General features: G+C 43.9%; 1 protein-coding gene across 6 annotated transcripts in view; it reads left to right on the top strand.

Moving 5' to 3' along the window:
* Nucleotides 1-22,681, top strand: part of ARIH2 (ariadne RBR E3 ubiquitin protein ligase 2) — a 47,876-nt gene extending 25,195 nt beyond the window's left edge. For 5 of the 6 annotated variants that reach the window (XM_038411725.1, XM_038411722.1, XM_043517930.1 and 2 more), the window contains exons 4-15: nucleotides 687-750; nucleotides 3,184-3,331; nucleotides 6,276-6,397; nucleotides 9,149-9,258; nucleotides 10,686-10,803; nucleotides 15,138-15,188; nucleotides 15,289-15,310; nucleotides 16,589-16,740; nucleotides 18,044-18,187; nucleotides 18,534-18,602; nucleotides 19,885-19,968; nucleotides 20,502-22,681. In XM_038411725.1, coding sequence (XP_038267653.1) covers nucleotides 687-750; nucleotides 3,184-3,331; nucleotides 6,276-6,397; nucleotides 9,149-9,258; nucleotides 10,686-10,803; nucleotides 15,138-15,188; nucleotides 15,289-15,310; nucleotides 16,589-16,740; nucleotides 18,044-18,187; nucleotides 18,534-18,602; nucleotides 19,885-19,968; nucleotides 20,502-20,573 — 1,156 coding nt within the window. In that variant the 3' untranslated portion in view covers nucleotides 20,574-22,681. Of the gene's footprint in view, nucleotides 1-686; nucleotides 751-806; nucleotides 2,630-3,183; nucleotides 3,332-6,275; nucleotides 6,398-9,148; nucleotides 9,259-10,685; nucleotides 10,804-15,137; nucleotides 15,189-15,288; nucleotides 15,311-16,588; nucleotides 16,741-18,043; nucleotides 18,188-18,533; nucleotides 18,603-19,884; nucleotides 19,969-20,501 lie in introns of those variants that run through there. The other variant, XM_043517933.1, reaches the window with a different exon arrangement.
* The last annotated feature ends 675 nt before the right edge of the window (nucleotides 22,682-23,356 follow it).

The raw sequence follows: 23,356 nt of genomic DNA, 5'->3' as shown, positions 1-23,356 counted from the left end.
GAGCACCCTCCTGCACACCAAACCTCTCATCCCCAGTCCCATCCCAGAGTCCACACCCCCAGCCGGAGTCCTCACCCACCCAACCCATCCGCACACCAACCCCCAGCCCAGAACCCCCTTCCCGCACCCTGACCCCTAATTTCTGGTCCCAGCCACAGAGCCCATACTCCCTCCTGCAACCCAAACCCCTCATCCCAGGCCCCACCCCAGAGCTCGCACCCCCAGCAAGACCCCTCTCGCATCCCAGTCCATTGCCTCAGCTCAGAACCCCCTCCCAACTCCTGTACTCCTCATTTCTGGCCCCACCCCAGAGTCGTCACCCCTTCCCGCACCCCAACCCCCTGAACCACCTGGTGAAAATGAGCGAGTGAGTGAGGGTGGGGAGAGCGAAGGACAGAGGGAGGGGCAATGGAATGAGTGGGGGTGGGGCCTCTGGTGTTGTGCTAGTAGAAAGTTGGCAACCTATGCTAATTATATCCAGATAAGGAGGGTTTTATTAGTAAGAGTTCATTTTGCTGCATCAAGGGTCTCCATGAAGAATGGGCTTAAACTTTCCTTGATCAAGTATCCTGTGCGATTCCACTCCAGTTCAACCAGAAGCTACTCTTCATTAGTGACAAAATGGTTCTTGTAAAATCAAAATGCATTTTGGTGCACGCGTTCAATTCTTAAATTCACCCTTCCAGGCACAAGTCAAATTCTGCCCAGTTGCTAGTGGAAGCACGAGTTCAACCCACCTCATCCAGACATGTAAGTAACTGGCTACTTCAGCCTGCACCACCCCATTCTAGGGTCACCTTACTCATTGCCTGGCCAGCCTCACACTAACATTTTGTGCGGACTTAGTGTTTTAAACCGTAACCCGATACCTCCTGCTGCTGTTTTACAGTGAGCCAAGATGTCTCTGGCACTTACATATAAGCCTTCATATGGCATGGCAGTTAATGTACATGAATAACTTCTACAGATGAGTAATCACTGTAGCTCTTCAAGAGCAGGTTAGATAAAACATGGGAGTGAGCAGTTCTGCAGAAGATGGCTCTTCAGGTCTTGCTCTCTGTTTTTCTAAGAGAGGTCTTAGGAGAACTAGGAGTTGATAGAGAAATTAAGGCCTGTTTGTTACTGAAATTGGGTGTTGTCCTGAGGTGGCTGCGTTGCTCTGCTTGAGGATGTTGAGGCCAATCTCCAAAGGATGCTTCTTCCCAACCAGTTTCATAATGACCTTTGAACCCACAGTTTAGGTTTTGCAGCAGTGGTGGCCAGAGTCTTCGGAAACTTGCCTCTCAGTTAGAAGCTTCCTACTGCATGTTTACAGGATTCATTTGCTGTGGGTGTTGCAATCCAATGTGTTATGTCACGAATAGTTGTTCTGGGAATGGATTGTGACTTGTCAGAAGCTGGATTACAGAATATTCTAGAGGAGGCTGATTTTTTACAATGGGTAGTTGTTGTTGCATCTGAGTCAACTTGCAGCTAGCACTGATAAAAAAGAAAAAGAAAAAAGCTAAAAGTGGAAGGTTGCATGGATTTAAAATAAACTCTCTAGCATATTTGGGCTCCAGATTAACTTGATCTTTATTATTCCACATGTTATAAAATGATCCCTGAGCACTTATGAAATTTATCTAGTTTTCTTGTATCTGCGTTCTTCTAGGTGCCCTCCTCTGAAATGCTGTTCTGTACCTTTTGGGAGGAAGGTTGAGGTAGTTAAGGCATTGGATTAGGACTTGGAAAATTTGGGTCTAGTTCCTAGCTCTGCTACGTGCTTTGTTGGGGCAAGTCACTCTGCTTCAGTTCCCTCTACAGGAGAATTATAGTAGAAAGTCTTTTAGAGAGATAGTTAGCTAGAACTGGGGAAACTGCCTGCTGCCCAAATAAATGTTTACTTGATCTAGGCAATAAGTGATTCCTAACACTGTTAGAGAACTGTTTTCAGCAACAATAGGAATAGGTCTCTTAGAACAAAGATGCTCCTACCGTAGCAGACGACGATGCTACAACAGAGTTATACTCCTAGTGTGGACAGGCCCTTGCACTGTCGTTCAGCTGTGGCTGTGTTCTAAGAGTTCATAGGCAGGCCTGAGTGGTGAGTTGTCCCATGCAGGCTTCTCTGGAAGGTACTAAAACTTTAAGGTGTTAGAAAGGGATTTGCATTATGGCTTCAGTCTGAAAGGGACAAATGGGTATATAAACTTTGCTTCCAGATGTGGAGGCGGAATCTAGCTTTTGGTGGTCCTCTGTTAATCTACTTCCCCTTCAGCTTGTATGGGTGAGATGAAACAGAACAGGAGTAGCTAAGGGCTGCATCTGTTGTTTAGTGGCTTGTTCTTCACGACCACATGGGAGATCCAGATTGTTTCCTAATAACTTGCTTCCTGGGCCAGCAGGGCCTGGGAGTAACAATGACTTTGCACTGAATCCTGCCCATTCCTCCTCAGCCAGAAGGATGGTGTCTGCTGTGCAATATGTGGCACAAGTGAAGGTGAAGAGATAGGAGAGGTTCCTTGAACTTCACAGTGGACTGGGATCTGTTTTCCCTCCCCACAAACACTGATGTGCATAAAGGTGCTACATTCGCTTGCATCATTTGTCATCTGAAATTGCTGTCCAGCTGAACAGACACTGATAGGTGAATTCCCTGAACGATTGCTTCCTGGGATCTAACCAGACAGTGAATGAACAAGTCCCTTTGAATTGACCTCTGCTAACCAGGTAGATGGAAAAACTAACTGAAGAAAGAAATAATGCAATGGTGTATTTCAAAGGGATGGTTAATACGCATTTGGTAGCAGGACAAGGAGAGAGACCAGAAAAACAAATCTCCGTGTGGGTAATACACCTGATCCAACTCAGAGGCAGTCCAGTGGCTGGGATGAGGAAAGTGAAAGACTTGTCTGTTGTCCTCTGACACCTAAAAGGCTCCTAAAAAGAATTAATTGGTGAAGCAGCATGCGCCTTTCCTAGATGGCTCCTCTCAGCCTCTGATGAGCTGAAACCAAGGGCAGTCTGAATTAGGTGACGGTGAGTCTGTCCTGGGGTAAAGTTTTAGAGACAACACTGGGCTCCTTCCAAAACAGTGCCATGTAAGGGCTGGTGAGGGCCATTTTGGGCTTACAGGGCCAGAAGAGCTAAGTGGTACCAGGAAACATTTCAGCCCAACTCTGATTTGCACCTCTCTTTCAGACAATGGTACATTCCTCCCATCACTGCGCAGTGTGTATGCAGTTTGTCCGAAAGGAGAACTTACTCTCTCTGGCTTGTCAGCACCAGTTTTGCCGTAGCTGCTGGGAGCAGCATTGTACAGTACTCGTCAAGGATGGTGTTGGAGTTGGTGAGTTCAAGGCAGACGCTTTGGATTTTTATTTGATGCATTGACCTCCTCACCTCCTCCCCCACTCCCCAAGGCAGCTGGACCAGTCACTTTAATATCTTAATATTGAGAAAATGAAGCATTCAGTTGGTCTGTATGGAAAATCAGTGCCTTAAATATTTAAACTGGCGGCTGGTTTGGACTGAAGCCATAATTGCCAGGATCTCGGTTATCTTAGCCTGGTCCCTAGAGGATGCCATTGCCTCCCAACAAGTAACTATAAATCACCGCTCCCGTGTACTTAAGTACATTTTTAAATACTGACATATTTTTAAGTGCTCTATATACTTCTAATTAAGTACTTTAAAGAGTCTGTACTTAGCACTTGGATTTAAGTACATTTTAAAGGTACTTCAAGCATACATAACTTTTTCCTAATCTGCAAGTACTTCTTCAAAACAACATTTGTTTTTAAAAAAAATCACCTCTCTCCCGACTGTCCTGCATTCTGACAGGCCCAGGACCCGTTGCCCTGACTTGGGACCTTCAGGCTCTGAGTTCTGACTGCCCAAGCTTTGTTCTGTTCGCCTGGCTGGCGCACCAGCCAGAGTGTAGTAGCCCCACCACTTCACTTCTGATAGGTCACTGCAGCTGGCATCAGGGAGACTCGCTGCCTGGCCCAGCCCAGCAGCAGCAGGGAGACTCATACCTCTCAATGTCCTGCACAGAGAGAACAGGACCAATACCTGCCTCCCCTGCAGGGTGGTGCAGGAAATGCTTACCAGCCCCTGGGCATGCTCCAACACTGCAGGGTTGTTGGGAAATTGGGGATATTTTTTCATGGTTATTCCTTGGCTATTTATATATATGAATACAACTTCATTGTTGCTGTTTTTTTCTCTTCCACTCAGTGCTTACATTATTTAAGTAGTTGTCCATAAATTGACTTAACAATTGCAGGGAATTCAGGAGTTGGAAGTTCTTGTTCTTTTACTTCTGTATTTACAAGTAGTATTTCCACAGCATGCTTGTACTTAAAAGTACTTCTGAAACGGTGTATTTAGCACTTATAAAAAGGACTGAATATCAGTATTTTTGGCAACACTGCTATAAATTGGACATAGCTTTTGGTCTATGTTCTCTTTCTCTCTTGCTCTCATCTTTTTGATCCTGCCAGGTCACTGTTGTATTAATTTAGGTGGAATATATGGGCCCAAAGAGGTAAAGGCATTATCATGACCTTGTAAATGTCTAACTATTAAACAGTTTTAAACAAGGTTCGGGATTTAGAATACAGAGACCTCAGCCTGCTTACTTAGTATCACGGCACAGACATCATTAAAAATCTCTTTAGCGCTTTATTAAAAATACGGGTGAGGGGGAGAAAAGAGTTAAAGCATTTGAAATGTAAAATATTAAGTAAGGCTTTCATCTTACCCTTTCCCCTTAGTTGAAGAGTCTTTAGAGGGGGAAAAACCCACATTTGAATTTCTCTTGAATGGTAATAACTATCCTTTTGGGGGAAAAGAGAAAAGTTAGTTAAGATGGGCTGGAGCAGTTGTTAAAATCTGCTCCCGTTTTCTAGAAGATGAAACAAGATGAACACACACGAAAGGGGAAAGAAAAGAACAGCAAAGGTAGAAAATGCAACTTCTGCCTCACTTGCAGTTTCACTGCTGGAAGAACATAGGCATACATGTGATCTTATCAGCAAGCCCGAGACCTGGCAAACTTGTATCAGCGCTGGGCTGTTTAAGATATTACATTTAGCTGTCTCTTTGTGGACAGAGGCTTATAGCAGTGTAGCAAAATACATAGTCTTGGTCAACTAAGCCAGACTCTTGTTAACAGAAGGAAAAAATTAGAGGGATAGGAAGGACAAGAAATAAAGTGGAGAAGGAAAAACACACAAAGGGGGGTGGGAATGTAGCACAGTTTCACATCCCAGGTGGTGGTATGGATTTAGCTTGAGCCGGCGGAGGTGGTGAATGTCATTTGGCTCCCCCTAATGTGGTCTGGCCTGGCCAGGACATCTTTCAGGATTAGGATGAAGAAGGCTCAGGGTGCAGGTGGCAACCAGGTTAGTGAAGCTTGCTCTTTCCCTTTCTCTTGTCTTTCAGCCAGCCAGCCAGCATTATGGTAGCCAGCTTGCTTCCCCCAGGGTCTCTTTTTGAGGGCTCCTGAAGGGACTGATGAGTGGAATAGCCCATCCTCTCGTTAAGTTGTCCATCACTTAAGCCTAATTACTGTCCCATCAATTTTGGTTCATTGACTCCCAGACTTGCATTGTTCTCGTTTTCTAGGCATGACCTTAACACAGTCCTAGAATTATGTCAGGAGAACTTTTTGTTTGTACTAATTCCGTTTTTCTGTCTACTTTTTGCACCTTTTTCCATCAACATTTATTTTTATAGGTTACTGTGACATTTTATGAACTTTCACTCACTCCTTACAGCTGAACTCACAAGCAGGGGAAATTTGTAGGCCCAGTTATCACATCATCACTGAGGTGTTTGAAGCTGCAAGACTGTGTTTAAAGGTTGCAGTTCTCCATGAGCACTTTGGCCTTGATGTCCTTTGGCAGTTGAGTGTCTAGGTATCTTTTGAGTGTATTTCCACGGGCCCCCTGTGTGTTGGTGGAAGCCATCAGTAGCCATTGCTACTGCATGTTGACTGGCTTCTCCTCACCTGACCTTCAGTTGCACAGCAGTAACTTCACACTTATAGGTGTTTTGACCGGTGAAACTGGGACTGCCCCAGATGCCCTTGCCTCCATCATTTTCCACTGAAAGCAGCTGGACTCCAGCTTTTCAGCAGCCCTATACAAGTGATACAACAGTTACATTTATCAGAACAATTAATTGCACCTGAGAAGCTGTGTTGGGAACAGCATGTCTCTGATCTGCGTGCATTAGTTCCTCAGTTCATATTGCACTGTGCAACAACTGGCCTCTTGTTTTAATAGGGGTCTCCTGCATGGCTCAGGACTGTCCACTTCGGACACCAGAAGACTTCGTGTTTCCACTGCTGCCTAGCGAGGAGCTGAAAGACAAATATCGGCGCTACCTCTTCAGGGATTACGTGGAGGTATTTTCTGCTTCATGTTCCTGTAGGTCTTTGCCATGACCCTTCCCAGTAGTCAGATATATGGGCCAAGATTTTCAAAAGTGACCAGTTTGGGAGCTTAATTTTTTAGGGCCCAACTTGAGACCTCTTAAAAAGGCTTGATTTTTCACAAAGTGCTGAGCACCCCTTGCAAAACAGGACCCTGTAAAGCAGGGGTTCTCAAGACAAATTATTTGGTGGCCTCAGAGTATGGCCACCAACTCTTGCTGGTGGCCACTCTTGCACTTTTTCCTAAAATATTTAAGTAGATTTAGGAAAAAGAAATAAATATGCACATAAACACATCCAAATCATTGTAATGTATTTATTGCTAGCTACCAAGTCTGTTGTGAAAAGTGATATTAACAAACTGTTAAGGTTCTTTCCCCACTCTGAACTCTAGGGTACAGATGTGGGGACCTGCATGAAAGACCCTCCTAAGCTTATTACCAGCTTAGGTTAAAACTTCCTCAAGGTACAAACTTTTACTTTTTTGTCCTTGGACCTTATGCTGCCACCACCAAGTGTGTGGAACAGGGAAAGAGCCCATTTGGAGACATCTTCCCCCCCCCAAAAATATCCCCCCAAGCCCTACACCCCCTTTCCTGGGGAAGGCTTGATAAAAATCCTCACCAATTTGCATAGGTGATCACAGACCCAAACCCTTGGATCTTAAGAACAATGAAAACTCAATCAGGTTCTTAAAAGAGAATTTTAATTAAAGAAAAAGTAAAAGAAAAACCTCTGTAAAATCAGGAAGGAAAATATCTTAGAGTAGTCAGATTCAAAACATAGAGAATCCCTCTAGGCAAAACCTTAAGTTACAAAAAGACACAAAAACAGGAATATACATCCCATTCAGCACAGCTTATTTTATCAGCCATTTAAACAAAACAGAATCTAATGCATATCTAACTAGGTTGCTTATTGACTTTTTACAGGAGTTCTGACCTGCATTCCTGCTCTGGTCCCAGCAAAAGCATCACACACACAGACAGAACCTTTGTCCCCCGTCCCCGCTCCCAGCTTTGAAAGTAACTTGTCTCCTCATTAGTCATTTTGGTCAGGTGCCAGCGAGGTTATCCTAGCTTCTTAACCCTTTACAGGTGAAAGGGTTTTGCCTCTGGCCAGGAGGAATTTTATAGTTCTGTATACAGAAAGGTGGTTACCCTTCCCTTTATATTTGTGACACAAACATACAAGTATTGTTTTTCACAGCAGAATTACTGGCAAGTCTGGGGACAAATTAAGCCTGGGATGGGAGGTCAGGGGAGGCAGAGGGGGCCAGGGTGATGGGGGTAGAGAGGTGAGTGGCCGGGGAGGCAGTGGGGATCTGTGGCCAGAGGACAGAGCCTGAAGCCATGCAGCTGGAACCTGGGACCCACCACTGCGCAGCCGGAGCCCGGGACAGGAGCCTGAAGCCCTGCTACCCAAGGGCCAAAGTCCAAAGCCTGAGCCCCGCTGCCCCTGGGAAGATGGGGAACTCACTTGCTGCCTGGTCCTCCCGCATTGAGCCCATGGTGTTTCCAGAGGGGGGCAGTACCCAACTCCTGCTCGCAGCCCGAGCAACCATCACAAAGATGGTGCATCCAGGAGCACCAGGGAGTGGGAGAGGCCTCTGCTTTGCTCCTCTCCACCCCCAATCACAGCCATGGCTGTGGCTCCAAGAAAAGCCCCTGGTGGCCACATTTGAGAAATGTTGGTGTAAAGTGTCCCAAGCTAGGCACCTAAAATCACTAGTGACTTGTAAAATATTGATCTTGATGTCTGGGCTTCTTGATGATGCCTCTCTAGAGCGTTCAGGGGCTAGAGATGCAGAAGCAGCTGCAGGATTGTAGCTGCCAGGCATGTTGTCTGTGGCTCATGTTGTGGTGCAGGGCTCACTGTCCGAGTTCTCACATGATTTGGCAGAGTAAATCTTGCTCTAATGTCATCCCAGTAACTCCAGCTGGTGCTTGGCCCATATCTTGAAGTCGAGTGCTCTAGTGTTAGAGTGGAGAACTTAAGCTGAATGGTAAATATTGGTGCAAGACCAAGAAATATTTTTAGGTAGCTACAGACTTGCCCCTCATCCCGATGCAGCTCAGGTCACTATTATACAACATTCTTTGTACGTGCCTTCACTCTGCAAAGCTTCATGAGTCGCATCTAAGCTAGAGAGAACAAGAATGTTTAAGGCAAGATTTAGAGGAAGTAACTCAGTGACTTGGACGGAGAAAGAAGTACTCTAGATGCCTGGTACCGCGTGGGCAAATGACATCCTCTCCCCAGCAACTGTAGGGAGTCACAGGAGGCAACAGACTAGCCATAATAGAGAAGCAGAGTCTGTGCCCTGGGGCAGCAATGGGGTGGAATATGAGATGTGAGGTAAAGAGCTCAAGTAGATTGAGATTCTGTCTGGAGTTCCTCATCATTATCTCCTGATGTTATGGATGGGATCTCTAATTTCCTCATTTCATGACTAACCAGTGCAACCTCAACTTCAAACAAATGCAAAATATAAAGCCTCCAAATCTTTTGTTGGGACAAGCACTTAACTAACTAACCTCCTCTGCATGTAGAAGAGATTGATTGCCCACTGTTGGACATCTTCTGGTGGCTCTTTCCATTGTCTTCTCCAGATCTAAGAACTATGGATTCACGTTAACAAAAGGCGGGACTTTTACTCACTAAGAATGGAGATCAATATTCTCCCATACCTATTGCTAACCTTGCCACTCTGTGTATTTACAGAGCCATTACCAGCTGCAGCTGTGTCCCGGTGCAGACTGCCCCATGGTCATACAGGTACAGGAGCCCAAAGCTCGGCGAGTGCAGTGCAATCGATGCAATGAAGTTTTCTGGTAAGGAAGTCAAAGGCTTAAAGGCTGTGAGGAAAACATGTGGCACAGGCATATGCTCTCCTTAAGGTCACTTCATCTGAGAACAGGTCTAGTGTGTCGAAGCATTACAAATGCATTACTAGGATTGTTTGTAACTTGAGCCATCTGTGTAATAAGGGTGTAGGCTGGGGCCTGCCTTTTAGTGGTGGTCAGTTCTTGCTGAACTCAATGGAAGCTGTGGGTTCTGAGAGCCTCTGAAAATTGGGCCTTTATTAATCAAGGAAAACAAGTCTCATCTAGTTTTGTCTGTAACTTGGATTAATCTACCAATTATGGTACAAGCATTGGTGATTGATTTTGGGTACAAAGCCTTAATGGCTGCTGCTGCTGGAGCCTATCTGCTGCCTGTGTTTGTATATTTGCTTCTGAGCATTCCTGTTCCCGGGGTCTCTAGAGCATTCCCAGTATCCAGAGAACCACAAAGCCAAGGGACTCCGATATCCTAACTACACAAACAGGCTTCCGAGTGCTCCTAAACTTGCATAGAAACAGAGGGTACCATTCAGATAAGATGTCAGTTGATTTCTGTATGTGAAGTCTAGAATACTGTATCTTTAAACTTCTATGCGTGTGAGGTCCTTTCCAGCATAAGAATAAACTTCCACTGGATAGAAAAGCTAATGGTACTTTCCTGGCTTGCAGTGTCCAGGAGAGGAGTAACAGAAGTGGGAGTAATATTGAAAGGGTTGCTGCTGGAGTATTTTCTGACACCCCCTACTCAAAAGGTCTAGCTGCATCTTGAGTGTCCCAGGGACAGTAATATACATGGGTTAGTAACCAAGCCTCCTAGTAGTTTCATGCAATTAACCCTGAACAGAAGCCTATTTGGAATTTATCTGGGATGACATAGGCTTGCTCCATTACCTTAAAAGTGATGCTGGGGCTCCAGGGAAAAGATGATGGCTGCTCATCAGACAGCCAGATGCTCACTTGTCTGAGAGGGAGCCCTGTATTCACTGCCATTCAGAAAAGAGGTAGTGAGGGGGGAGGGATAGCTCAATGGTTTGAGGATTGGCATGCTAAACACAGGGTTGTGAGTTCAATCCTTGAGGGGGCCATTTAGGGATCTGGGGCAAAAATTGGGGATTGGTCCTGCTTTGAGGGGGGGGGGGTTGGACTAGATGACCTCCTGAGGTCTCTTCCAACCCTGATATTCTATGATATGTTAGAGTTTCAGGAGAAGGAAATGATCCTTCCCAGAAGGATCTGGCAGGAGTTCTAAAGGTTGAACACAGGCCCTCTCATTGTGGTATTTAGGAATGAACTGCTTGTTTCCTCACACCTGTTTCCCATCCAGATCGTGGTTGTGAGGAAAGACTGACTTCTTGGTTATTAACACAATGTATTAACTCTCCTGAACACTGGAATTTCTTTCTCTTCCTGTTAAGTTTCAAGTGTCGGCAGATGTACCACGCTCCCACAGACTGTGCCACCATCCGGAAATGGCTCACCAAGTGTGCAGATGACTCTGAAACAGCCAACTACATCAGTGCTCACACTAAAGATGTAAGGGAGAGCACCTCAACATTCCTTTCAGGCTTCTAGTCCCTGATGAGAAGAGGGGAGCAATTCTGTGCATGTTTAGCATTTTATGCTGCTTTTTTTATGTTAGTAAATTCCCACTTGCGGTTTTGGTGCAGAGATCTTGAATACCTTGAAATCTAATGAACAGATGTCTATACACTAATACAAGCAGTATGGGGAATAAACAGGAAGAACTAGAAATATTATTGAATAATCACAATTACAACGTCATTGGCATCACAGAGACTTGGTGGGATAATTCACATGACTGGAATACTGGTATAGAAGAATTTCATAGGCCTTGTTCAGGAAGGACAGGCAAGGAAAAAAGGGAAGAGGTGTTGCTTTGTCTATCAGATATATACACTTGAACTGAGGTTGAGATAGTTGAGGATAAAAGGAATAAAAACCCCAGGGTGATGTCATGGTAGGGATCTACTATGGACTGCCTAACTTGGAAGAAGAGATGGGTGAGGCTTTTTTTTAAACAACTAACAAAATCATCTGTAGCTCAGGACTTAGTGGTGATAGGGGATTTCAAGTACCTAAACGTCTGTTGATGAACATAATACAGGGGACAAATTATCCAACAAATTCTCGAAATACATTGCAGACAAATTATTACAGAAGGTAGAGGAAGTGACTAGGGGAGATTTGATTCTAACAAACAGGGAGGAACTGGTTGAGAATTTGAAGATGGAGGGCAGCTTGGATAAAAGTGATCATGAAATGATAGCGATCATGAATCTAAGGGAATGCTAAGAGGGAAAACAGCAGAATAAAGACAATGGACTTCAAGGAGGTGAACTTTAGCAAACTCAGCAAATAGGTAGGTAATATCCTGTGGGAAGCAAGTGTAAGCAAATCCAGGGTTCAGGAGAGTTGGCAGTTTTTTAGAGAGACACTATTAAGGGCACAAGAGCAAACTACCCTAATGTGTAGGAAAGAAAGGAAGTCTGGTAAGAGACCCCACCCTGTCTTAGCCTGGAGATCTTCAATGACGTGAAATTAAAAAAAAAAAAAAAAGTTCTACAGAAAATAGAAACTGTCAAATTACAAAGAATGAGTATAAAAAAACCCCGCAAGCATATAGGGACAAAATTAGAAAGGCCAAGGCACAAAGTGAAATTAAAATAGCTAGGGACATGAAAGGTAACAAGAAAACATTTTACAAATACATTAGAAGCAAGACCAAGGACAAGGTAGGTCCCATTACTCAATGAGGAAGGAAGGACCATAACAGAAAACGCAGTAATGGCTGAAGTGTTAATTGCCTGTTTTGTTTCGGTTTTCATCAGAAAGGTTAGCAGTGATAGGATGACTAACCTAGTGAACATCGGTGTAAACGAGGTAGGATCTGAGGCTGATTTGGGAAAGAACAAGTTAAAAATTACTTAGGCTATGTCTACAATACAGACCTTACAGCAGCACCACTGCAGCAGCGTCGCTGTAAGGTCTCCTTTGTAGCCGCTCCATGCCGGTGGAAGAGAGCGCTTTTGTCAGTGAAACTTATCCCGACAAAAGTGCTAGTGGACACAAAGCTTAGACAAGTTGAATGTCTTCAAGTTGGCAGGGGCTGACAAAATACATTCTAGAATACTTGGGGAACTGGCTGAAGAGATCTCTGAGCCATTAGCAATTATCTTTGAGAACTCATGGAGAGAGTGGGAGAGATCCCAGAGGACTGGAAATGGGCAAATATAGTACCGATCTATAAAAAAGGGAATAAGGACAATCCAGAAAATTGTAGACCAGGCAGCTTAACTTTGGTACCAAGAAAGGGAATGGAGCAAATACTGGAACAATCATTTTATAAGTAGTTAGAAGATAATAAGGTGATAAGTAACAGTCAACATGGATTTGTCACAACATATGTCAAACCAACCTTAAATCCTTTTTTGACAGGATAATAAGCCTGGTGGATGGGGGGGGAAGCAGTAGAGGTGATTATATTTTGACTTTAATAAGGCTTTTGATACTATCTCACATGATGTTTGCTTAAGCACACTAGGGAAATATACCGAGATGAACCTCCTGTAAGGTGGGTTCACAACTGGTTAGAAAGCTGTATTCAGAGAGTAGTTATCAGTGGTTCACACAGTCAAGCAAGAAGGGCATATCAAGTGGGGTCCTAAAGGGATCTTTAGGTTCTATTCAATATCTTCATCAATGATTTGGAGAATGGCATAGAGAGTACACTTATGAAGCTTGCGGATGATGCCAAGCTGGTAGGGTTTGCAAGCACTTTTGGAGGATAGGATTAGAATTCAAAATGTTCTTGACAAACTGGAGAAATGGATTGAAATAAATAAGATGAAATTCAATAAGAACAAATGCATTGTACTGGACTTAGGAAGGAATAATCAATTGCAGAAATATAAAATGGGAAATGACTGCCTAGGAACAAGTACTGCGGAAAAGGATTTGGGGGGTTACAGTGGATTACATCATTCTGCGATGTATTAGCAGAAGTGTTGTGAGTAAGACACAAGAAGTAATTATTCCACTCTACACAGTACTGATATGGCTTCAATTGGAGTATTGTGTCCAGTTCTGGGCACCACACTTTGGGAAAGATGTGAACAAACTGGAGAAAGTCCAGAGAAGAGCAATAAAAATGATTAAAGGTCTAGAAAACATGACCTATGAGGGAAGATTGAAAAAATTGGGTTTGTTTAGTCTGGAGAAGACTAAGAGGGGACTGGATAAGTCTTCAAGTTTGTAAAACCTTGTAAAGAGGTGGGTGATAAATTGTTCTCCTTTTCCACTGAGGGCAGGACAAGAAGCAATGGGCTTAAATTGCAGCAAGGGAGATTTAGGTTAGACATTAGGAAAAAATTCCTACCTGTCAGGGTGGTTAAGCACTGGAAAAAAAATACCAAGAGAGGTTGTGAAATGTCTGTCATGGAGGTTTTTAAGAACAGGTTAGATGCTCTAGATTCTAGATAATACTTAGTCCTGCCTCAGCACAGAGGACTGGACTAGATGGCCTGTTGAAGTCCCTTCCAGTCCTACATTTCTGTGATTCTGTAGCTGACTCTATTACTGCAAATACACTTTAAACTGGGAAACCCACCTGTGTGTAGAGCTGGTTACTGAAGTGTTCCCTCTATACCCTAGTCTTCATTCTGCTAAATTCATTGCAAGCATTAATATGCAGCTGGGTATGTTGCCCTCTAATGGCAGAGAAGCAGCATGGTGGTTGGCTCAAGCACTTGTCTGGTGTACAGCTGCAGTTAATTTTTTTTTTTTAAAGGAGAATGCTTGGATACACAAAGGGTAGATAATATAGCCCATCCCCATTTGTAGCAGTGGTTCTAGCCATGGATTTCGGAGAATGAAAAGCTCTAGATGGTCAGTTTCCATTTGCAGGATGAGGCTTTATAAGCAAAAGTCCTAGGGTTAGCTAGCCTGAAATGGGGGATGCAATTTAAGTCTGCACAGCTACGCAGGGCAGTGTGAAAAGGAATATGCCTATTGTAAGGCCTAGTCCTGTTTTGGCTGGGGGAGCCAAAGGGACTCCGTGACTTAAAGGTCTTTGTCCATAACTTAGGTTTTCTGAGCACTTGATTAATTTAAAGGCAACAAATTTAGACTCAAGAAAAGGAGCTATTTATGCAGCGTGAGGTGAACCTTTGGAATTCATTGTAGCTGGATTTAATTTAGGACTTTATGGTTCAGGGAAATGGTTATGAATTCAGTGCCCTTAGTTTCTAGGCCAGAGACCCCAATATATCCAGACTGGTAGTGGCAATTCTGGACTGTGATACGATTTGGTGTCTTCAGATTCAAATTGGCAAAGCTGGATTACTTCCTATAGCTATGCAAACCAAGAAAATACAGTAGCAGTCAAATTGTGCAGAATATCAACTGATTACCTGTGGAACAAAGAAACCTAGGTAAAGCATTGTATAGTCAGGCAGGTGTATGATGGCTTTGTACTTTCTCTGAAGCAGTTACCAATCGGCTACTACTGAAGGCAGGATACAGAGCTAGATGAGTCACTATGGCCAATACTGTCTTTCTATGTAAACTGGTTGAATTGCTAAACCTGACCAGCTTGTTAATGGTAACTATTGAGAGTGAACTTTGCTTCACAAGTGGTAATGCTAAGAATAATGACCTTATTCCTTGGAACTGTTATCTCAAACCACTGATCTGTTGTTGATGCCCTGAGCCATCCATTCATCCCTCCTTCGTCCCACTTTAAAATGGGTTTGACAGGAATAGCATATGTGGAATAATGGAGCCGGCATTATGTTCTTAAGGAATATTACAGATCAGCTGGATCTAATTAATGGTTTTGTTTTTCCCAGTGTCCCAAGTGCAATATCTGTATTGAAAAGAATGGAGGCTGCAATCACATGGTGAGCAATCCCCTGAATACTTCAGATCTTCCTTGTCTTTAGCTGAAACCTTTCTGTCTTTTTGCAGATTGCTAATGTCTCATCTTTCCTTCTTTTTCAGCAATGCTCTAAATGCAAGCACGGTAAGTAGCAGTATCTGAAATCTGTTGGGAAAGGGAATATTCCTTTATTACCCCGGTAGTCAATTTTATTGTCCTAAATAGCCAGTTAACCACTTCTCCCAGTACAAATATGAAGATGATTCTAATTACACATTTGACTTGGTGATAGAAGTTATTGTTTCACTTTCTATGTTCTTAACTGGTTTCTGATGCTTTGGTGGCATTTAGATTTAACGCTGTAAAAAGGTCTTCAGCTCCCTTTCTGTCATGAGATTGATGCTCCTCAGAAATGTACTCTGGTGTTTAAAAGGTTTCCTGATGTAGTTCTTGTTTTGTACATGGATTTCTGTACCACCACGTGAAACCGCTTGCATTGTAATGGAACTTTCTGAGCTTTTATGTCAAATTAGCCTTAGTCTTTATGTTCACTGATGGACAGAATTAGCCCCTACATAGACCAAACCAAAGAAGCAGGTGTAGATCTGTTGTTGATCTCTATAACCTCATCCGCTAGACTGCTCCTCAGTCCACTCCCAAGCAAGAAGCAGCCTGGTTGTCTTCAGCCCTTATTAGGTGCCATCAGATCATCTAGTCTGACCTGTGTATCACAGGCCACCAACACCACCCACCCCGCACCCGTGAGAATTGGAAGTGGATTGTCTGTGTGGATTTGTTCACTGCTTGATCAGATTAGGATCCTTCAAATCTGATCCATCAGAGACCCATGCTGGCAATTTGCCAATAGTCAGAGAGCTGCAGCTCACTAGCTAGTAAGACTGCAGTTTTCCTCCTCTTTAACTGTGAGGTGCAGCCTGTGGAGACTACATGTCCCAGTTTCCAACACGCCGTGTGGATCCAAGCAGGGTCCCTTTGGAGCATGCTGGAAGTGTTGCCTCACAAGCTGCATCTCCATATTTAGATAGGTTTCAGAGTAGCAGCCGTGTTAGTCTGTATTCGCAAAAAGAAAAGGAGTACTTGTGGCACCTTAGAGACTAACAAATTTATTAGAGCATAAGCTTTCGTGAGCTACAGCTCACTTCATCGGATGCATTTGGTGGAAAAAACAGAGGAGAGATTTATATACACACACACAGAGAACATGAAACAACCCCCAAGACGGGGTTATATTTGGCCCACAAGCTGTATTTTGTTTCCCCCTGGGCAAAATGGCACAAATAAACTTTACATGCTGCTTGGTTAAAGGAAGCCCCTGAAACAGAGGGGCTGTTTCTCTGTAACTTGGTTTCTGGAAACTCATTTTTTCTATGCATCACAGTGATTGTGCCTTGTTCTCTGCAGACTTCTGCTGGATGTGTCTGGGGGACTGGAAGACCCACGGTAGCGAGTACTACGAATGCAGTCGGTACAAAGAGAATCCTGATATTGTAAACCAGAGTCAGCAAGCACAGGCCAGGGAGGCCCTTAAGAAGTACTTGTTCTATTTTGAGCGGGTAGGACGCATCTCTTTGTCCAGAGCTGCTGTAGCCTTTTAATGTCCCTGCCTGGTGCAAAGGTTATTGCCAGCAATGTTGATGTAAGAAATTGCACAAAGAAAGGATTCCGTACAGATGAAATAGCTTCTGGAGTCTCAGTTTAGGTCCTGTCTTTGTTCCTTCAGACTCAAAATTCTGCCCAACAAATCCCAGCCAAGCTGTTAACTTTGCTTCTCCATTGAAGCAAACCATTTGAGATTGCTTAAGTTTCCTGATGCTGCAGAAAATCAGTATTGCCTGCATTTTTCTGTTCTTTCACAGCAGCTATTACAATGGGATTCTCATCGAGTAGGGCTCCTAGGTGCTACAATGATACAAACAATACAAAATAATGATTCTAATATAGTGTCCCTCTGCAAGATGCTGCTATGCTGTTGCAAATAGGTATCCTAGAATCATAAGACTCGAAGGGACCTCGAGAGATCATCTAGTCCAGTCCTGCGCTCATACAATATTGCTGCAACCATTTCCTCGCAGGACCAGGGAACTTTCCAAAGCTCCTTATGGATTTTGTAGGGACCAAGAAGAAACTAATCTCGGGTGTTTCAATTAAAACTCCATCATGGGGTTTAATGAAATTTTAAGGGGATTTCATGTTGAGACATGTTTAAAAAAAGGCTTTTGGAATCTGTCACTGACCGTCACAGCTCCTCTTTCCCTGCAGCAGGCATGAATAGGACTGGTCAAACTGTACAGGTCTAATGCAGCTTCTCTAGAAGAAAACACTGTAGATCCAAGGTTGCCACTTTTCTGTGAGGTCAGCATGCACTCGTTTCCTCATTCAGATATCAACAGCTGCTTATCATAGCATTAATCTAGTCTTAAAATAATAATAAATTAATAATCTTAGCTTTCCAGATCAAGGGACTCTGGGAAATGGCCATGTTTTACAATGATGTTTCATAGCACAGATGTGTCAGCTGTCAGTAAGCCCATGTTAAAGGTTAATCTAACTCTCTTGGCAGAGACCTCTTAAATGGGGAAATCCCCATTATTTTACTCCTTCTAGTTGCTCACAAGATGCTGATGTGACTATAGGGCATTTCTACAGAGGGGCTGGGTTTGCTCCCTGCTCTCACCTGCCTCTTATAGTGTAACCTTCATGGGCTTGCAACTAGTGAGTGCTGCCTTGCTGTGGTCCTGCCCACAGCATATCCTATCCTGCTGGACTCCAGCCCCTTCTTACTTCCTGTTTGCTGGAGCATCTATCTGTAGGTAGCAGCACTTTGATCTCATGCCCTTTTTTCTTCTACTTTTGCAGTGGGAGAACCACAATAAAAGCTTGCAGTTAGAGGCACAGACGTACCAGCGAATTCAGGAGAAGATCCAGGAAAGGGTGATGAACAACCTGGGAACATGGATAGACTGGCAGTATCTGCAGAATGCTGCAAAGCTGCTTGCAAAGGTGGGCATTTTTGGCTCTTTCAGTCCACAGGAGAGAGCCTACACACCAAAACACTTCCATCTGAGTAGCACACTGAAGAGGGAGGCAATTCAGAGGTTAGATCTGTAAGGGATGTTATGCCCTGAATCAGACACTAACTGCCTGAGGTTAGCAGGAGGATGCCTTTTTGAACAGGTTATTCCATAATTGGTCCTGACAGGTGTTTTCTGCACCTTCCTCAGAAGCATTTGGTAATGGCCTCTGCTATACTGGACTGGTCTAGCAACTCCTGTGTCCCTATATTAGTCATAGAAATAATCTGTGCTAACTATAGCAGATCTAAAACTCTTTTCCTCTTCTATTGTAGTGTCGTTACACCCTGCAGTACACATATCCATACGCCTACTACATGGAGTCTGGCCCCAGGAAGAAATTGGTAAGATGTTTGCTCAGACTTCTTGGCATCTAGCTAGGGAGCATAGTGAGCTAAGCAGACACCTAGATTTGTCTCCTCAGTCGCAGAGTTTGCGTTTATAATAAATCCATATAATTACATATATGTGACGTTGAACCTCACGTATCCTCAGACTTCATAATCCGCTCAAAACCCTCCCCCTTCTGCTCCCCCTCAGATTTAATAGCAAAGCTCCTGCTGGGTGTCGTTCCAGAGACGTCCCTGTTTTTACAGACTTTTCTATAGAATAATACTACAGTGTGAATAACAAACTAGTTGTCAAGCAATTTTTCTTCATAAGAATTCACATCATAAGCAAGCACATGTATCTGGAACCTGAGTTGGTTACTACTGGCTCCTATGTCCTGGGAGATGGGAGAGTCACATCAACAGGTTAACCTTTCAGGAAACTGTATCAAAAAGGAGGAAGTAAACCTCAGTGCAAGTGGGGGGCACTAGCCAGGGCATGCTGCCCTAGGGTTGGCTGGCTGGCAAGCCAACATCTGGGGCTCTACATGCTATTGTTTGACTTGAGTTTTGCTTTGCTGCTAGTATTTGAGTTAGTGAGATCAAATCTAGCTTGGGGTTTGTCTACCTGTGCTGCAGACACACCTTTGATCACAGTGTAGACATAACCTTCAGCTAGATGTTTGCTGACTTTTGTTTTGGTCCTTCTTTCCCAAGTTTGTAGTCGGAGCAGGACAAATAAATGAACCTTACTCTTTCCACGTCTGACTGAAGCCCCTGTTGTTAATTATAAGCCAACCCAGCTGCTCAGTTGCTTACATCGCTTTACTATCGAGGGGGCCACTTTGGTAGGCCCAACACGTGACTTAAACTAAGTGGTTTTGAGACGGGGTTTCTGGGGTAAAGTTTCCCTGTTGGTAACACCATAGTGCTCAGCCCTTGTTTTACATGAAGGTGTGTACAGGGCAGAAACTGCGTTTCCAGCCCCTAAGTGGGATGGAGATTCACCAGACTGCAAACACCAGTTGGTGGTGTCAGTTTCCTCCTTGTATCCTAATGCTTGAATAATTAAAAGTTGAATGAACAAAAATCCATCTTCCTTAGGATTTTGAAGTCACTGGACATGTCACATTCTAGTGCTCATTGTTTTCCCAAACGTTCCAGAGATTTGCTCCACCAAACCTGTTGCGGAGAGGAAGGACCCTAGGTGTGTTTGCTTCCTTTCACCACACTAGTTTGGTGGCATAAAGCTGCTCTGGGTAGATTGGTTTCTCTAATTGTCTGTACTGTTGATCAGTTTGAATACCAGCAGGCTCAGTTGGAAGCTGAAATAGAAAACCTCTCCTGGAAGGTGGAGCGAGCAGACAGCTATGACAGAGGGGTAAGTTATCTGTTCCTCTGTATCTGCTGGGCAGCCCTTTACTTACAGGTGGCTTAGTACCTGCAGAAAAGGGCCCAGGCCACCTTGGCAGGCAGATGAGGGCAATCAGATTAGCTTTGAGTCTGACCTTTTGTTCCCTTGGCCTGCAGATGCTTGCTTCCCAGTTGTGGGTGGCGGGGAGGGGGGCCGGGGTGAGGAAGAACTTTACTCCTGGCTGACTGAACCAGGGCTGACAGGCTCTGAAGGAAGATGCATTCAGCCCTTTGCTGGAGGGGAAGTTACCCTGGTGTATGGGGGTTTTTTGCTTTTGGGAGGTGGGAGGGAGCATCGGAAACCCTCTAAGAAGGGAAATGTAAGGAGAATTGGTTCAGAGGGACAGTCTTTTTACACACCATCAAATCTGAAGGGTCCCTGCAGTCCTGAATTAGCTTGAGAAGCAGTGAATGGTCCTCACGCTCTACCGTACAAGTGCCTTTTCTTTTCCTCTGGGGAGTTCAGATTAAGGGGTTCTGCCTTGCTGTTCTTTGTTCCAGGATTTAGAGAATCAGATGCATATAGCAGAACAGAGGAGGAGGACCTTGCTTAAAGACTTCCATGACACATAAGGCGGAAGGAGGTGATGGGGTGCAGGGGTGAGAGCAGCAAGCAAGGTGACGGTGGCTGCATCGTGAGAAATGAGCACTGCCTGTGGGAGAACCCGGCCAAGGACAAAACCATCCCCTCCCCTTGCAAAACAGACATGTGCAAACGCCCCATCTTAATCCCTTTCTGTTTTTATTTTTCTGCTTTTCGTTTCTGCCAGGCTAGAGGTTGGAGTTCAGATTGACATCTTTCATGGGATGTTTCCTCCTACCCCAGATGGCTTTTGAGAGAGGGAATTTTTCTGAATGGCTGTTAATAGTATTAGATCATTACAATTTATGTAATTTCAACGGTTGTACAATTATACAAACAAACCCTAGAATAACACACAACCCTTTTTAAAAATAAATTGGCAGTGGTGTGTTCTTCCTTAATAATCTGCTTGTAAATTTAATGGGGTTCTGCCCCAAAATCCTTTTATGCACTGAGGGTTATGAAATAACCCAGCTAGAGTTCCCTTTTCTCTAACATGCGCTTTGTAGCACTGGCCTGTGGCTGCACGAGGAAAGTGGCTGGAGCTTAGAGGGTAGCTGCTGCTGTGTTGGCACCTTACAGCATCAGTGGTGGCTGCATATCAGCACAATTATGTGTGGCATCTCTTCTCTCAGCAGTAGTTTGTGCTGTATGAACCAAAGCAAATGGAGGTGTTATAGGGCAGAGATCAGGTTTACATAGGAGATATGCCTAGAGGTAATTCAGATCTTTGCATTCAGTGAACTTAAGGTCTTCCATGTGGATTTTTGCTTTAGTTGGTTTTTAGGGGTTTTCTGTGCTGCCAAAACTATGGTCTTTGGGAGACTGTTAGAACAGTTGTTCTAACAGTGTTAAATAGGCTTGGTCTTGTTAGGTAGAGCGGAACAAGCCATGTTACTTAAATGCATACAGCTTTGTGAAGATCAGTCATCCAAGGTGTGTAACATGATCAAACTACTTTGGTCTCATTTACCCAGGCAAGACTAAACCCCATTGCAAGTCAAGGGGGAACAGTAATGCATAATGTGATCCCTGACGCACGTCTTGGCAATGTAGACAGGCACTCAGAAAGAAGTGCTAGAGCTAACCTTGTACTGCTCTCTTAGAGCCTGCACCAAGCCAGACCAAAAACTGACTGGTGGAGTTAGTGTGTATTGGTATTAAAGCTGCTGGATGGTTATTATAAGTGTGATTATTGTCTGGGACTCTCAGAGCTTTTGGGCTGGGCGTGTTTAATGCAAAATATAAACAATTCATTTAAGTGACCTCCCCAATTCATCTTAACGAGGGAGTCCCTTCAAACCAGTGGCTTAAATGCCAACACTTTACTATGGTTGATGTACCAGGTATAGGTGCCTGTGTAACACATGGACTTGTGCATGCATCTGCTATATGTAGGCAAAAATGGAGTAGTTGAGTGTCCTGATCCGAGGAAATCCCCAATTCTAGGGTGAAAGTAGTGAATTCTCTTCCATGCCATTTTCATGAGGAATGTTGCCCTGACACATTCCTTACTAGGATACTCTTATTTTCACCCTTTTAGATTTGACAGGATGAAAGATTGACTGGGAGTCTTCCTAATTCCAGCTTGACAAAATAAACTCGCACTGCTATGGAGCTACTCTCGTTTCCATGAGAGACATGCACCATATGACACTTGCATCCAGAACTGGGTACATAGGTTTTAACCACATGAAGGTGGGCAAAAAGAGAGGGCTATCAGTTTGAGAGGGTTACTTATTATATGAACTAATCATGTGGCCAGAGTTTGTACAGTGTACCCCACTGTGCAGAGTTAATGTGTATATAGTGCTTTAAAGATGTAAAGCGCAACTAATGTACGATATGAACTGGTGTTCTAGTTAAGCTAGCTGCATTCAGGTGAAATTTGGTCTGTTTGTCAGAGAGGTATAGGGCAGTATCTCTTCTAATCCTAAATACTCAGCTTTGCTGCCAGATAATGCCCTCTTCTCCCTGTTCACTTACATCGCATAAGAATTCAGCTCTGAACCAGGATAAGCATATTTTCCTTAAAGACTAAGTGTTTTAAAATCCTCATTCCTGGATCGGTGTAGATCAGATGGCAGAAACCAATCGCCAAATGGCACTGAGAGCCAACTCGCAGTCCAAACTGCTCAGACACCTTGGTGATGAGCACTTTAGAAATCTGTACAAATACAGACCGCTTTGAAAGCCACCTCTCTCTTTGGAATTACATAAAACTCAAGCTTTATCAACAGGGTTTTGTTTCTCCAAAACTCTTCCAGGAAGTAGGCTGTGAATTTCCTGGTTCCCGTAAACAGATCCTGCTTCCACCCTCTGTGGGGAAAACAAGGCGGGATTGTGTCTTTGCAGTGTGAGCCCAAACAGGGCAATATTTGTGGGCTGTAGTATAGGAACAGTTAAAACTGTGGAGTGATCCTCCATTTCCTGCTCATTCTGGCATCTGAAGAGGATAAGCTGCTGCTGTTTGAGAGGTGGGTGATTGATAAGAAATAAATTAGTGTTCTTGAGATCAAAGGTAAAGGGGCAAATTCTGTTATGTGAACACAGCTCCTTTCAAGTCATTGTGGTGACCTGAGAATAGAAGTTGGATCAGGTTATTAACTCTAAAAGATACAAATTTTCCCCCACACCAGTAACATCACAATTTTGCAATGTTTGTCCCTTCCTCTTTTTGCAGCTGCTTGCTATTCCTAGGTCAGCCTGACATCTCTCTCCATCCTTGCATCTGATGCTCCTTATTTCAGCTTTGCTTATGCTAATGCACTGG

The sequence above is a fragment of the Dermochelys coriacea genome, chromosome 7 (assembly GCF_009764565.3).
Source record: "Dermochelys coriacea isolate rDerCor1 chromosome 7, rDerCor1.pri.v4, whole genome shotgun sequence".
Taxonomy (NCBI): domain Eukaryota; kingdom Metazoa; phylum Chordata; order Testudines; family Dermochelyidae; genus Dermochelys; species Dermochelys coriacea.
This window is presented reverse-complemented; position numbering and strand designations above follow the sequence as displayed.